Source organism: Oculina patagonica, chromosome 13, assembly GCF_052425735.1.
Source record: "Oculina patagonica isolate OP01 chromosome 13, crgOcupat, whole genome shotgun sequence".
Classification (NCBI taxonomy): Eukaryota; Metazoa; Cnidaria; class Anthozoa; order Scleractinia; family Oculinidae; genus Oculina; species Oculina patagonica.
In genome coordinates this window covers 35,368,737-35,385,122 of record NC_135770.1, presented here as the reverse complement: position 1 = coordinate 35,385,122, position 16,386 = coordinate 35,368,737, and the positions used below count along the sequence as shown (strand labels likewise).

The 16,386-nt window shown below is 39.1% G+C and overlaps 2 protein-coding genes across 2 annotated transcripts; one reads left to right on the top strand and one right to left on the bottom strand.

Annotated features, from left to right (window-relative positions):
* The first annotated feature begins 2,267 nt into the window (after positions 1–2,267).
* Positions 2,268–6,100, top strand: LOC144634835 (kynurenine formamidase-like). Its single transcript, XM_078493874.1, has 2 exons — positions 2,268–2,328; positions 5,006–6,100. The coding sequence occupies exon 2, from the start codon at positions 5,102–5,104 to the stop codon at positions 6,041–6,043; it is 942 nt and encodes a 313-aa protein (XP_078350000.1). The 5' UTR covers positions 2,268–2,328; positions 5,006–5,101; the 3' UTR covers positions 6,044–6,100.
* A 1,526-nt stretch (positions 6,101–7,626) lies between these two features.
* LOC144637168 (uncharacterized) lies at positions 7,627–15,422 on the bottom strand. The gene is made up of 10 exons (XM_078496303.1): positions 15,296–15,422; positions 13,303–13,665; positions 12,346–12,921; positions 11,429–11,756; positions 11,163–11,270; positions 10,492–10,606; positions 9,886–10,020; positions 8,845–8,931; positions 8,405–8,466; positions 7,627–7,667 (listed from the first exon to the last, which is right to left on the bottom strand). Exons 1-10 carry the CDS (start codon positions 15,299–15,301, stop codon positions 7,627–7,629), a joined length of 1,821 nt encoding a protein of 606 aa, XP_078352429.1. The 5' UTR covers positions 15,302–15,422.
* Between the last annotated feature and the right edge of the window lie 964 nt (positions 15,423–16,386).

Sequence of the window (16,386 nt, the reverse complement as noted above, 5' to 3'; positions counted from 1 at the left end):
ACTCTCGGCTTAGCTTGTAGAATATTTTTTGAACAACTGCTTGCAAGGTTATTAGCCAAATTCAGAATTTATTTCTCTCCATCTCAAAGCAATGCATGGCAATCGAAGAGTTTCGTTTTTATCAAAAGAATGAAAAGTTCACTGAATGTAGCAGCGCTTCGAGGCGAACGACACATACCTCGAACGAACCGAACAAGCCAGCAGGTATGAAAGGTCAACAGTAGGTTAAATAACTTCGTTGTATGCAATCACTGTACTCATAATAATAAAAGTGTTTTGTTGCCCAGTAATTCCAAGAACTTATTAAACTAAATCGTTTTCCGTGGCGTGGCCGATGAGTTCATCGAACTTAACTTCACGGCTAATATCGGACCGTTTAAAGGTCAAAATTGAAAGGCTAGCGAAATTTCAAAACCTAAAGCTACATATGGTAACTAAATGAATAACACTGATACAAGACATACAAAGAAAATAGAAAACGTGGACTTATCTTAAGGAAGCACACGGAGGGAGATGTTCGCAGTTTCGCCTCAACGTACTTCTACGGACTGACCAACAGCAAAATTATGGGTGTGTCGTTTGACACTTCTTTATATACGACATAAAAAATTCATTCCTCGCAGCTATGAGAAATAGTGATTTTATGTAACCCGTGAAACAATATTTAACAATGAGTCTAAAATAGCCAAACTAACCAAAAGAAAACAATGCAATAAGTGTCTAATAGTATCTAATTGTGTAGTAACTATTTCGTGGGTTTGATAAAATCACTCTATGTTTTATTCAAACAGAATCCCGGCATTAAAGAATTTTTCAGAATTTTTTGTGAAGATTTTTATGCTTTGAATCACTTCAACAATGTCGTGAGAAAAGCACGCACTCCAATCATTAATGAGGAATGTTTTTAAAAGTACAAAGTTGTGCGTATTAATTATTTTGTCTTCTTTTATATTAAAAATAAGACCGCTCAGGCCTTATTTCATCCAATGGACAGAGCTGATTGACAGTCTTGACAGTGAAGTGTCAGCCGTCCAAATATGGGATGGTGTGCAGTTGCACCTGAATCCAGGCGAACCGCAATGCTGGGATTTGAGGCATTGATTTCTTTCTTCTTTCTTTCTTTCTGGAAAATTCAAAAGGGGGTGTGGATTGTTCGGAAATTTCTTGGAAAAGTTTGCAAAAAAACCCGAAAATTTCCGAAATGTGAACCATTCAGCCAAAAAATCCGGAAACAAAATCGAATGGAACGGAAAATCTCCGGGTAATTTATTGACGGATATTTCTGAAAATTTTTTATTCAACCCGGTGCAGTCAACCGAACAAAGTTTGGTACATACAACTCTATGAGCACTTGTAATTAGGGCTTTCCACAAGTTGCTCTGCAACTTTTTGGCAACTTTTCATGTTTCGAGCAACTTTTCCCCCTTCGAGCAACTTGTTACATTTTGAGCAATGTCCAAGCCGAATATTTCCGGACATTGTCCGAGTGTTGTCCAAAGGCCATACGAACGTTTCCAAAGATTTACGAAGGTTGCCGAAGATTTTAGAGGAACATCTGAAGACGTTTCAACTTTCGGCTCATTCTGCATTAAAACATTGCGAAACTCGTCAGGAAACATGACGTCATCGATATCTTTACGATTTTTCTCAGTTAAAGAAATCCTTGTTATTTAACAAATTTTCCCCTTAATACGCTATTTAGATACTTCCTTTGCTGTAAAATTGCATAAAACTGCTTAGAAATCTTAACCTCAAAGGGAAATTAGCATATATTTAGAGAAATTCCTTTGATTAGAAGCAGCGTTTTGGATTTTTTGGAGCAACTTTCGAGCAACTTTTATTATCAGAAGAAATTTTTTTGAATTTTTGAAGCAACTTTTGAGCAACTTTTTGAGAAATGACGGGCAACTTCTTGGGAAATCTCTAGCAACTTGTGGAAAGCTCTACTTGTAATCTACGTACGGGGCCCTCAGGTTCCCGAGCGAAAACTGGGGAGAGTGCAAAATGCCCGTGGGTAGGGGTACTGGTAGTCTCCTTCGCAGCCGTTAGTGACATCCCAACTAAAGGCTGCGAAGGACACTAGGGTGCTGGAGCAACTCACTCCGCGAACACGAGACGAACGGATGGAAGATGTTACAGTCGCCCTATTTTTCTGCTTCTCCATCCCCACGCTATAAATACCTTATTAACACCCCGCATCCCCACAACATCCCCACCCACGGGATTTTTGTACTCTCCCCAGTTTTCGCTCCAATCACGAACCAAGATGGCGGCCCGTCGAACTCGGTGACTTTCTTTACTGTGAACAGTCTACGATCGAACGAACTGGTAAGCTTACTCAAGTTTGTACGAATTTTACAGTAAGTTAAGAGTTTTAAGTTTTACTTGTAGTTTGTAACTAACCTGTGAGCACAAGCCGTCTCTTTTATCGCTGCTGGCTGCTTTTGGCGTCCGAAAACTCTGGTTCGAAAGATGCCAAACCAACTCGTAATAATGCACCTATCAATGTTAAGCCCGAGGGGGGGGGGGGGGGTCGGGCTAACCACGGGAATTTGATCGTGAGGTAGGTCCCCAGGGTAGGGATTTTGATCGTACGTGATGGCCCCAGGGTAGGGATTTTCGGGTCGTATATGAAGGTTTGAAGGACATCTGACCACCTTTCATGGGGATTTTGACCAATTATTTTGTCCCGGGAGTGGGGAATTTGACATTTTTTTATAGAAAATGTCAAAATCCCCACCCCTTGCCCGACCCCCCCCCCTCGGGCTTAACATTGATAGGTGCATAAGTTTTCAGCAGTTAAGCTTGTCAAGCTTATGCAACAACTAAAAAGTGAAGTTTTCGAGTTAATCTTGATAGCATTTTAACAGTGGTTGATTAAAACTACAGTACTGTGGTCTGGTAGTTGAAATCTCCGAACGTCTAAATGCACCTATTAATGATTTGCCCCATGGTGGGGGGGGGGGGGCAGGGGGCAACCCCAGGGGAATTTGACATGTTCAGGTTTTCAAATGTCAATTTCCCTACCGTTGGGTCTCGATTGAGAGCCAAATTCCCACCCTTGGCCAGCCCCTCTCCACTTTCCAAGATAGGGACCGAGTCAAGAGTCAAATTTACCAGTGAGGGGGCCGTCGTGGATGTCAAAATCCCTACCCAGGTAGGGTAAAAAGTCTTCTGGCTTGGAGCTGAGTTACTGTACAGTAATGCCTGAATGACTTCCTGAAGTCCCAGAAAGTGTTTGAGCCCACTGTTCAGTCATTTGTACTTGGTTAACTCGAACTCAGATTGTGTGGTTCCAGAAAATATCCATATCCCCCCCACGGATGGTTTTTTGGTTTGCATCCCCCCACCCCTTAGGAATTTCCGTTCCAAAGGGGTCATTGATGACCCCCCCACCCCCCAGGAATTTCCATTATTTTTCAACATGGACTGCTCTACCCCCTGGAAAATCCAAATGGTTTTGTTCTTTTAAAAATGAAAACTACAACTCAGTTACACAAATACGATAGCCTTTAATCAAACTTTATCTCCATTTTAACAACATGATGCGTTGACATCATTCTACGGATACACGTAATCTACAAACTTTAAACATCCTTGCCATCCAGTTTGAAATTACTTCTATGTTGATAAAAATGTGTAAAACTTAGTATTTAAAGTTGAAACCGAGTGTCTTGCATTTTTTCTTTCTTTTCTGTTTTGAGCTGAAGTCTAATTCCCCTCCATCGCAGAAGCATTTCTGGTTTGCTTTCAAAGTAACTCTTGGCGAACTTAATAAAAATCGCAACTTACAGCATTCCTTGCTGTCTTAGCCATTCCTCTAAAATTCTGTCTTGTAGTCTACTAAAGCTTTTCCTTTTAAGATTTCAGCAACTAAAACGGCGCCTTCGATATCGTAAACATGACCAAACATCTTCACGTTCGCGCGTTCGGTTCGGCCGAAGTAATTTTACTGGCTGAGAAGCCGGACCTTCTGAGAGGCACAAGTGGGAGTGTGGGGATGAGTTTCGCCTGTCACGTCCGCCATTTTGACTCGGTCACGAAGAAGAATGTCTTTGGAATTGTAGCGCTAGCAAACGCTAGAAAACTCAAATGAAACACATAAATATTAAAGCTTATGATGTAAACCTCATCTCAATGGAAAGGAGCTTTATTATTTACAAAACAACGTACGTGAGTATGCTTTGGATCGATCGCGTGCTGCTTCAATTTTCTTCATGTTTCTTCACGGTCTTCACCCTCTGGAAAAGAAACCGCCTGTGAACCCCCTCCTCCCCTCGGAAATTTCTGGGTTTAAACCCCCCTCCCCCTTGGAATTTCCAGTGACCATCCGTGGGGGAGGTATGGATATTTTTTGGAACCACACATTACTCGATTTCCCAGCTAACTCAAACTAAATTTTGTTTCCCTTGTTCAAAATTTACCCTGATAACTCAAATTCTGGTTCTTGCAACTCACCACGGATGCCCATTGAAATATCCCATTAGTTCTTCTTGTCATGTTAACACTACAGCAACTTGAATTTAATTTCTTTAACCAACAGATCACATATTTGACAGTCATTTCTTAATCTTATGAGTCATACATACATTCACAGTACTGTATTATTATAAGAATGCATAATTATTGTTTTAAAGTTTCTGAGGAGATAAGTTTAATTTGCACTGTACTGTATACTGAAGTGCTGAAAAAATAATTAGTAAACAATCAATTATTAAGACGGCAAATTGAATATTCAGTTGACCCCAATAAATCGAACCCCCTGCTAATTCGAACTGTTTTTCATTTCGCTTCAGAGTTCGAGTTACCTGGGTTCTACTGCAGTTTAAATAAAACCAATTTGCCAATTAATTGCTAAGCTTTTCAGTAAACAGTTTTGATGATTTCTAATGCTTAAAGAGTTATGTCACAGATAGCACATGTTAAAAACTTTATGTAAAAAAATATTGTTAGCATATAATATTTACATCTAAATGTCTGTTGTTGTTTTCCATCAAAAATACAGGGATTAGACAAGGAACACAAGACAGTGGGTAGCCGTCTTGTAAACACAGGTGGATGTAAACAGCCAGCTGTAAAGGTCCAGGAAGGAAAAGAAGGAATGGAAGGAAAGACGAGGGAGTGGTTGGAGCTGTATTATTCTCCCAGTAGGTGGAGCAAGCGCATGAATGCCGAACAAGTAGTGGAACATCATGTGAAGGTCTGTACTGATTATAGTGAAACCACTCGGCAAGGTTCAAATGGTGAACTAAGCATATGTTATGGTGAGAAAAAAGCCAAGATGGACATATTTTATCCTACCGCAAAGAATGATATTCCTGCTGGGTACAGCTATGAAGACAGTACCGCACCAGTTTTGCTGTTTGTTCATGGTGGATACTGGCAAGAAGGCAGCAGGAAGATGTACAGCTTTGTAAGTAATGCCTGGACACAGGCTGGATGTGTTGCTGTAATTGTGGGCTACAACCTAGCACCAGAAGCCAACTTGGAAGAGATGGTCGCCGAAATCCAAGCTGCAGTGACATACACTGCCAACAGATTTCCTAAATCAAAACTGTTTTTGTGTGGCCATTCTGCAGGAGGGCATTTATGTGCTATGATGATGGTTGCTGATTGGAGTAAAGATCCCTCAACTCCTCAAGCCATTCATGGTATGTTTCTTATATCTGGAGTTTTTGATTTGTTACCTTGTGTTGGCACTTACGTCAATGATGCAATAAATCTTGACGAAGAATCTGCCACAAGAGTCAGTCCCCAAAGGATATTGATGAAGACATCACCAATAATTCGCTGTCCTGTTGTGGTTGTGGTTGAGGAGCATGGGTCTCCAGAGTTTATTCGGCAGTCTAAAGAATTTGCTGAGATCTTGAAAAGCCATGGTGTGCAGAGTTCTTTCCTGATCTTGCCTGGAGTAGATCACTTTGATATAATTGAAAACATGGTGAATCCCGAAGATTGCCTTCGTAAGGAGATTTTAAAAGTTGTCCAAGAGGAACAAGGAAAGAACACAAAAATAGACAAACTACCAAACTCTGGCCTTTGATTTTATGCGTGTGCTTCATTTTTAGTTGTACATTTCTAAGGGATTGTGTTGTAGCATAAACTTTAGTTGGTTTTTGTAGAGGTTCCACTATCAGTAAGGGCTCTATACAAAGTGGGGGGATCTAGGGAGATGCCCAAAGGGCCTGCTTCCCATTTTATTTTTGAAAAGTAAAAGGCCTGAAGGGCCAAAATAATTTAGGATTCTCTCTCCAGAGGTAGACCAGAGGTAAAAAATGCCTACCTGTGGTCTCCCAGCCTTTTTTGGTCACCTCTGGATTCACCACTGCTATGGATACCTATTTAGTATATTTTTTGTTGTGTGTATTTTTTAAAAAAATGATTGATTTAACATATAATTAATAAAACCAAATTCATTTTTTTTTGTCTAAACAGACCTCTGGGTAATACAGACTGTAGAACAATCTCTTTTTCTTGCCGTTTTTCTCTTGACATGTCAAAATGAGACATGGAAGCACCAAGCATCTCTTTCCAGTCCTACTCATATTTTCCAGCTTATTCTAAAATTCTTTTTGAAGCCTTGTTGCACCCAACAAAACTAAGATACGTAACAATATTAGACTTCCAACTCAAGTTTTCTATGAGCAGAGGCGGCGGGTGTTTTGAAACATGGGGGGGCATCCCCCTACTCAATTTTTCAGTTTGTCCGGTGTGTCCGATTTGTGACATGCATTACTAGAAAGTTCCAACAATCCTGTTTCATGGTCCTTTTTGAGTTGTTAATTAGACGACGGAGGGCAAAAAATATACCCTCTGACTGCTCCACAGGTAATGTCAGATACAATCGTAACAAATTGCGGACCTCTCCTGGTACCGTTTTGGGGAAATGAGTTTGTTGAAAGTCCAACACCACATTATGTTAAAACGATTTGTGTTTTGACAAACCAATTTTTTATTCTGCGCTAGCAATACTTTCGACACTTAAAATGTGTGTGTGTGTATGTGTGTGTGGGGGCATTAAACCAGTCATATAAGGCCCCTCCTGAGAAGGTGGGGCCTTATATAGGTGATAATTATTGGGGACAAGGCCAGTGTAGTCACTAAGGCCCACTTTTCTTTGAAAGCCCGCCACAAAGGCATCTGAATCTGATTGGCTGTTGAAAACTTGTTCGTTTCAACACAATTTCCGGCGCACACGCACAATCAAACCGGAACCAGGATTTCCTGTTTCCGGTTTTGGATTTGTCCAGAGCCGTTGAGTTTCCCGACCGCTGGTCAAGAGGAACGCGCAGGCTCTGGGAACAAGATTGGGACTATTGCCCGTTTTTTAAGCATGCACAGAGTGCTAATTTTCGATTATCATCCAAAATAACGTGAATCGCAGACTTTCAAATCGGACTTGGCTAGAGTTCTCGTTCTTGGAACTGACCAAGAATATGGCGGGTTCTGGGGAGAATAGAGATGACAAGGCAAGACAATGAAACACAGGCTGAATAGCAAAAATCAATAGTTACTTTATTCGAATTTTAGCCAAGTAACCATGTGTGTCTACTTATCTCTGTAAGTAATTGAGTAATATAATAAATCTCAGTTTCAGATAGAGTTGAGGTAAATCAGAAACATAAATCATGTTGTTGTTTCCTGCGTGACTGCGTCACTTTCTAGACCTAAGGGACAAAAAAATAAAAGGTTTTAATTTACTCTAGTCGCTTTTTATTGCTAGAATATAGTCTGTCGAGAATTTAAATGAAAACATTATTGAATTTTAAAAGGCTCTGCGTCACTTTGCTGTTTTATAGAGTTAACGCCCCCTGTTAAATATTGAAAAAAAGATTGTTGTTTGTAACAGTTAAGCTAATCCAGAATTAGCGTGTAATTTGATTTCAGTTTTACAACAACTGTCCTCCAGTTTTGATGTGGACCAATCTCGAACTTCACAAAACATTTGCTATGGAATATCCTTTAAAACAAGAGAAATTAAGACATCGATCAACTTTTAATCCTGGACTAGCGTTAATCGCCTTTGGACAACCAAATCTTATACAGGGTTCTGGGCGCAGTTGATGAAAGGGCGGATAACGCTATACACCGGATAAATCACTATCCAGTGGGTAAGTGCTGACAAAACAGCTACGCCATCCACTGGATAGCGTTTTCCAGCCTTTCAACAACTGGGTTCGCTGTTTATATTGTTTATTGGATTATGTTATGGATTGGCAATAAATCTATACGGTATCACCTATGTAACTACAATTTTAGTAAAATTTGTCAGGACATTGTTAATTTTTCGTTTCATCCTCCAAATTATATCGATAGGCATGGCTTGGGCAGAAATTTAAAATAAAGTAACATGAAGTTAATGTGAAATAGTTCTTTTTTTTTCAGCGTATCTTAGGATCCTCACCTTGGGCTTTGGCAAAGTCTCGGCGGCTTCTCACTAAGAAAATCTTTTCCTTCATGCAGTTTCTACAACAAAATCATTACAGTCTTTCAGTGAGTGCCACTTATGGCGAAGTCAGTCAGTCAGTCAGTCAGTCAGTCAGTCACACGGTTGGTCTGCCGGTCTGTTGATCAGTCAGACAGCCAGTAACACAATTAGTCGATCGGTCAGTCAGTCTGTGGTCGATGTTCGGTTGGTCGTTTAGTCCGTCAGACAGTCGTTCAATGAGCATGACGGCTCCTATGACTCAGTTAGACCGGACTAGGTAGAGACGTTATTACGTTCAAAACTTAAGGTTAAAAAGTATATGAATAAGCTTTTACGATAAAACAAACGGCATGGTTGGCATTTAAAAGATATGCAATGAGTGTACAATAAGCGATTTGTCTATCTAAAATACTCACGAAAAGAATGGCCATGAAAGTATCACCAATGCTCTCAGTTTAAAAGAGGGTTTATAGAACACACAGCGGGTCAGTCTGTTTTGATAGCTGTGATAAAGAAAAACAAAAATTAAAAAAACAAGGAGATGAAAACTAACTGATTAAATTAAAGTAAACAGGTTATCAAACTTGTTTCAGAAAGGACTACTTCTTTGGGTGATAAGGTGCAGGTTGAGTAGGGGATGGCCCTGTTGATGTGCTCTTCAGACTAACTTAAAGAAGGAGCTCCTGCTTAAAGCAAGCTTTTGAAGCTTGAGGAGTCCGAGCCCCAATTAAACTTGTTCTTAGGATCTTTTTCAGTCTACTGATCTAGCTGCAGAGATGAAGAAAGTCACTTAGTAGGGAGCTTGAGCAAACCACGACGGCAACACCAACGAGAACGTCGCCGAACAAAAGAGTTAATGAGCATTACTATGGCTTTGCACGTGCGTTATAAATCTTTGTGCATTTCCTTGTCGTCCTCTCAAAACTATTGTGAATTGGTCGAACTCTGCATCTTTTGGAGAACGACAACCACGACGGCCAATTTTTCGAATTTCTATTTGACACAGAACGTTCAGTTTACAAATTCAGTTAGAGCTAGTTCTTAGATTAATAGACAATACAATACAATACAATACAATACAATACAATAGTCGTTTAATGTGTCATACACTTAGCAATAAGGTGTGACATTGCAGAAATGTCACACCAGCTAGTTTACAGGTATTCCACCTAAATTAGTTAAGAAAAAAAAATAAAAATAATGATAATAAGTGAATATTATCATAAGACAAACTGAATAGATCTTGGTAATCAATTAGAGATTCTTGAGTAAAATCAAAAAACCATTAGGGGAAGCCCTAATGGGTTTAATTTCTGGTAAAATATAAATTCACTGCCAGTTTACGCAGTATAAAAAATCCTCTTCATATTGATTGGCATCCCGGCGTGTTTTAATGCTAGTGTTCTTGTGTTTTCAGTTTTATTTTATTGCCTTAAATTTTCACAATAACATCTTACCGGTCTTTTAAAAACTTGTACAATTCAGTGGCCCATTTGCGGGACCGCAGCCGACTTCTCCGCTGTGTCACAGCGTGAACTGTGACGACAAACTTCTCAGTCTTCACTTTTTCTTCAGTAAATTTCTGAACGTACCTGAAAACATCAGAAAGTTTGAGCGAGGCCTGAGCAGAGAACGACTTCGCAAAAGCAAAGCAAAGTATCTCTCCCACCCCCACCTCAGATCAGCCTCAATGCAATAAATCAACCTACAATTTCCTCTAGAAATTCCCTTGAAATTTTGTGAACTTTCGACTAAACATTGTGCTGGTTTTCTTAATTATTCACTAAATCAAATAACTTTAAACCGTGCTTGCAAACTCGACAATGTACGCATGGATCACTGTGAAGCTACGCCACTTGTATGGAGTTTTACCGGTCGAATATACTTATTTCTTATGTCCCTTGAGGCTCTTTGCTCAAATGAAGGAAAAGAGAGGAACTTGAAAACGAGGCTTTGTATGCGCACCTATTCTCTTTTTTGTTGTTTAGAATCTATAGTTTCTTTAATAATACAAGCACCAAACAACATTACGTCTAAACGGAAAAATATGCAAACAAACTTACAAGAACAGACACTCCATGATTTCGTTGTATTCTTTCCTTCCAGTAAATTCCCTTTTACTAGGAATCTTCGATGGATTCAAAACGACAATATCCTCTCCGTCTTTAGTTTTGGCTCCTGTAACATGCAATTAATTTTTACGCAAATATTTGAAAAGTGCGTACACTGTACAACTTAAATTTGGATTTCGACCTTCCTCATTTGAAGTCTTTTCAAAAGAACACTTATCCTAACTTTCATGTAGTGTCTTTGGCAGTTTTGTTGGAGTTATTGGCGCGCGAGCAAGCGGCGAAGCCGCGAGGGAACTAGGGTACTTTGCCGCCCGTTGACGCGGCTTCCCGCTTGCTCGCAAGCGTTTTAACCCCAACAAAACCGCCAGCTACGCGGGCTATGAGTGTCAGTTTTTCAACTTTCAGAAATTTGCCCAACAAATCTAGGACTTCTATTTCTTATACGGGAGAGAGAGAATTAAAGATTTCAGAGCTGTCCCTTTACTTTAGTTCCTATCTTGCCCGGCGTGCATTCTCGTACCTCGAGTAATCGTTTCTTACTGCGCAGGGAACGAAGACCCTGAGGATGGCCCGGCGTGCCTTCCTCAATTTCTTAATCGAGCCTCTATGAAGGAAAGTATTGCCATAAACTTAGTCAAAAACTCTAAATAATAACGTGTTACCTCCAAGCACAATAAATTCTTTCAGAGGCGTTAGTTTATCTTCGTCCACTGCTGTCTGGCAGCGTTCGTCCACAGGTTGACAAGCGCCGTTGGCAAATTCGGATTCCGCTTAAAAATAAAAAAGTCACCTTTGTTAGATTGGACACAACTAGATAATTTTTTCGTTTGGCGATCTTACCTTAATTTTTAAGTATCAACTATAATCAGATTCTGACAAGTTTTCTGACCCTTCTCTTTTGGTTGGCGGCTAGAAAGCATTGAGATACCTTTACTGTAACCTGCTGTTTCATCTGATGATTTCTGCAAATTCAGCATCTTTCGTGCCTCCTTTCTAGCTATAAATGATTTTCGCCGCTTCTTTAATCCAGCCCACTTTTTCTGACCACTCTTAAATGAAATCCTCTTTCGTGATCGAACATCACGTGATGTAACTAAAGACGCCGTCTTTGATTGGTCTGTCGAGCAATTTAAAGTCTCCGCCCCAGTCTCTTCTGTCTCTGTATCGGTTGTCTCTGGAACAATGGAAGCTATCCCGTCAGTCTTTGTTTCCCCTGGAGTGTCTAGCCCACTACTGTCTTGTTTTGAGATTGTGAACTGTTGAAAAAACATTTGATTGATAAGACTTACATTAATGACCAGTCAGTAGAATCATTATGTTATTGAACATTTTCACTGTAACGAAGCAAGCATCTTCAACGGCTAGTTACATTAGTTGAGTCACTTGAAGTCACTAACTGCTGTGTGGCACTCTCTAACCCTAACAGGAGTCATGCATCAAACAAATTAACATTGCCCTAGGTTTATTCTCTGGTGGGTTATTTGCGATACTAAATATAACCATCCAAGCATTCGATTATTCAACCCTGGTAACCTTTCTCCCTAACTACGCAGAACTTAAGCTACAAACTTTTTAAAATCGGGTTTAAAAACTTGATGATTTACTATCCTAACACCAGACGTGTTACAGAAAGGTTGGAGATCTAATTTTCAAAGTCTTTGGGTTTAGTTCTTCGCACACAAAAAATGTCTTAAAGCATTGATCACATTGAGGAGGCAAAGGCAAATCGGTGATGAGTCTGCTTGTTAATTAAGCTGGGGATCTGGACATTGTTTTTATGTTTTTTAGATAATAACATGATCAAAGAGAAAAGAGTAAGCTTAATCTTTAATAACATTATTGTACCTTCTCGTACGGTTCAGTGAAGCTATAAGCCATTAAAATGGTGCCCAGATCCCTTGAACTACTGCTCGGTTCATTAGCCCAACTGGCGCGTCGGACAAAACTTTCGTGGCAACCAATGCGAGCAAACACATCCTGGACGACAGTTTTCGCCATTTCCCGATAAGGATCTTTATCTCTTGAAGATAGCTCTGTAGAACAGGGCGGTAGCTTAACATAGCCACAGATAGAGTTTCCATTGCTAAGTTTTTTAAGACCCTTTTGCTTTGAATGAGATAAGGTTAATGCCGCAGTTTCTGCAACACTATCACATTTGCGATCAAGTGTCTCATTGGCTATCTGCTTGTCAATCATTGTCTCTGCGATGGGTTCTTGTACTTGTAGCTTTTTCTCGTCGTCGGAGCGTTTGATCAGAGCACAACAATCAGATTCATTTTCATCGATCAACGCTTCGCGTTCACTTGACGTCGCTCCTACATTTACTTCACCTTCTCTTGAAGAACTCGTAGAATTGAATTTTGTATTCCCACTTGATTTATTTCTGTGGCTAGAGTCAGGTCTTACGTTTACAGACTCTGCCTAAAATGAAAAAGAAAAAAACAAAAGATGTAAAATATTCATGTTGATGTAATGGCACCATCACTGGAACTTAGACAAGTAAGTATGCTTCAGTAAGTTAGGTTTATGTGCAAATGAAATGTTGAGAACGGGGAATAAAAATTGTTCACGATTTAATGATCTTAGTGCTTTACTGAGTTTTTTTCTGCTCTGTAATCGATTTAAGTCTCGTGCACGTGCGAAACATGCTATAACCAATGTGTGTGACCCAGTGCCCACTACTCCTGTTGGCCTGCCTGAATTTTTAGGCTTGTCCAAATTCATAAGACAGTCGCTAAAATTCGCTGTACACGCTTAGAAAACAATGAATACAATATCTTTCTAAGCTATTTATCAACTTACTTTTTGCGCAGTAGATCGCACTAGTTCCACGATCCTTTCAACTCGTTTCTGTATCTTTTGAACTTGCTCCTGTGGATCGATCGCCGACGACTTTTGCCCATGCACATCATTCGTAGATTCCGGTGAAGTGTCATTAACGAACGGATTATTTTCACTTGAGTCCACTGAATCTTTATCCTCACCAATAACATTAACCGACTGTTTTATAACTTCCATTCTTTCCATAATGCTCTTACAATGTAACTGTACGTTATCAACGAAATCTGTTCCGTTTTTCTGATGGACAGATTCTTGATGATCTCTTGAGAAGCTTGAAGTAGAAGCACATTGCTCAGCGCTGATGTTGTCGTCTGTTCTGTTGGACTGTATAGAGAAAAAAGTTCCAATAGAGGGTTAATTGCTAGTTTAAGATTCTGTCCCTTTATTCTTGGTATTTGAGGGATTCTGACCTTAATTTTGCTTCCTACTTCTCCTTGAATTCGGCAAAGGTCTTATAATGTTAATATATAAGCTTAATGTAAAGTCTGCGGTCATAGAAGGGTCATCTCCAACAATTAAACCAACTGAAATGAAGTCGGCTTGAAAGATGGTATAATTTTTCAATGGAACTCTTCAAACAAATGCAAAAGAAAGAAACAGCTTTGGACACACCTATGTGCTAATCATGTTGTACTGATTCTAGAAAGTAAATTCTCAGACTTCACACGCTAAACGTTTCTGCGAATGTTTTTGAAAACATAAAAGCATTACTGCCATTCAGCTGTTTTCCCGTCTTCAGAACAGAAATATGTTTGGCTTTCAAATCGGTACCTTATCTTGCCAGATCAAAGAACGCTCTATTATTTTCTCATTTCATTGTTTATCACAAGAATCATGTAACGCGTTTTCCGTTGCCAGGTTTCATCCAATAGCGCACGCAAATCACTAATTTGTTGGGACGAAGACTAACGCTTGAAATGCAAGCAAATCCAACTTGAAATTAACACAAATTTAGGCTAATTAGGTTCTTAATAGGTTCTTAATTTCTGAAGAAAAATTTTTAATGTTTTTAAATAGAGATTTTAATGGTATTCAGCCTTTTTCTTGTATAAAATTTGCATTACATTACATCTGGGGTAATAAGGCTTCTAGGTTACGTATCTCCAAAGAGGATCCAGAATGTTGACTTATTATATTTTCCCAAAAGTAAACATATTTAATCAATTTTACAAAATAAGAACCTGTTTTCAAATTTTAGGCTAAATAGGTTCTTATGAAAATGGTATCGTAATTTGCAAATTTTAGCCTAACAGGTTCTTTAATGTTAGGTCCTTACTCGCGGGTTTTTACTGCATTTCACTTGCCCGCCGACGCTATACAACAGCTTCTTTATTAAAAATACTTGTTTTTTTATCTTTACAGTATATCGACTGAGGTTATAAACTAAGTTTTCCTCGGTGAAAGTTTGGATGCCTTGTAAGGACTGACACGTTGTATTATATCTCCGAACCTTTATTTTTGTTACATTATAATACTGACCGTGAAGAAAAACAACTCTGCTAGTTGAAATATTGGCCAATTAATTTTGTCCTTTTGCCGTAGTACCATGCAGTCTTGCAATAAATTTGATTTTATTTAAACTTAGAGTGACGTCTGGTACTAGCATTTCTTGAGCAAGAGATCCGGCAACGGACAAGTCAAGTAGTTTTATTCTTCAATAACTTGTAACTTTTTGCGTGGTCCTCTGCATCCAAACGGTTTTTGTTGTCGTAATTTTACCTAAGCACACTGTTGTACAATTTATCTTTTTATCTTAATACATTAATCATTAAAAAATGTTAAAAAACGGTTTTTTTCTAATTAGGTGTTGTATATTTCGAGGGCGAATTTGACAGCAAAGTAAAACTGTTGCCATGGTTGTCATCGGTAGTCGGCTCTAGGTTATTATTGTTTGAAACTGTTGTGGAAATTCAGAAAAATACAAATATACAAGCTTTAAACGCTAGTTTCTCACCTCCATGCTCTTACGTTTACGCCAGAAGCGCAGTTGTGGTGCTTCCTCTATCACGTGCCAATGTTTTTAGACAAAGCAATTTTTTGTCCAAGCCCAGTCAGTTCGCTTGGACCTGAAACACATACTCAGTTTCGTAACAATTGTTTTGTTCTCTTGCGCGCGCGCCTTCGGATTTCTGTGTTCTAAAAAACGTCCACCTGAATGTTGGGAAGCATGTCTTGATGTTAACCACAATTAGAGGCGTTAAATCTTTATTTCAGTGCTATTCCAAAATCTAACTCCGGAGAGTTGCTGAAACAAAAAGCTCTATTTTTTCCCGTCTTATTTATGGAAGATAATTTTAATCAAATAGAATTCTATTTGGTGCCAGCTAGAATTCTATCCCGCGCCGTTTACAACGGCTATATTTTAGATGTATATAAAAGCAGACTAAAGAGCCAAAATGAAAAAAAGAAAAGAAAATAGCACAATTTTTTAAACAACTTGAGTTAATGTAAAATAATTCTGCATTTTTGGTGTTTGAACAGCACTTGAAGCTACAGTAACAAATTGTTTAATATTGAAGCCTGTTAACGAAATTTAACAAATTAAACTCGAAATAGTACCAGATTTTTGAATGAACATCCACTTCTACGCGCGAAAATTTTTCGTGTAAGTTTGTGTATTTACACCCTCTATATTATAACAATTATCTCAAGTTACAGTAGTTAATTTATCTTACCATAGCCACCATCAGAACCTCACTGATAGAGTGTTAACTAAGCTGCAATGTTTTACGTTGTTCTTGGGCGCCGAGCCGTGGATATTATAAACTCGAATAATATGACCTCCAGTATAATCCTTGTAACATTTAAATCTGTGTCACTGAACAATCATTGCGAGCATTTTTTTCTTCTCTATTGTGATTGGATTTTGTTAAACAAGCGTCCCTGGCGATGTTGATTTTTCAATCCTTGATTACCAACATACCACAGCAGGTAGCCCCACAGGTGACCCAACCTCAAATCCTGGCTGGCGGTCTGCGGTTTCACGCTCTCCCCAGGCGCTACTCGACGTTCGGATTCAAGATAACAAGGCCATTTGAAAAAGCA

What these genes read in the sequence shown, in the direction of transcription:
- LOC144634835 (XM_078493874.1), top strand. Translation starts at nt 5,102, where the DNA reads ATGGAAGGAAAGACGAGGGAGTGGTTGGAGCTGTATTATTCTCCCAGT.
- LOC144637168 (XM_078496303.1), bottom strand. An exon ending in CTTTCATGGCCATTCTTTTC is followed by an intron (nt 8,467 to 8,844) that starts GTGAGTATTTTA and finishes ATTTTGTTGTAG; the next exon opens with AAACTGCATGAAGGAAAAGA. An exon ending in AGACTTTGCCAAAGCCCAAG is followed by an intron (nt 7,668 to 8,404) that starts GTGAGGATCCTA and finishes TTTGTCCCTTAG; the next exon opens with GTCTAGAAAGTGACGCAGTC.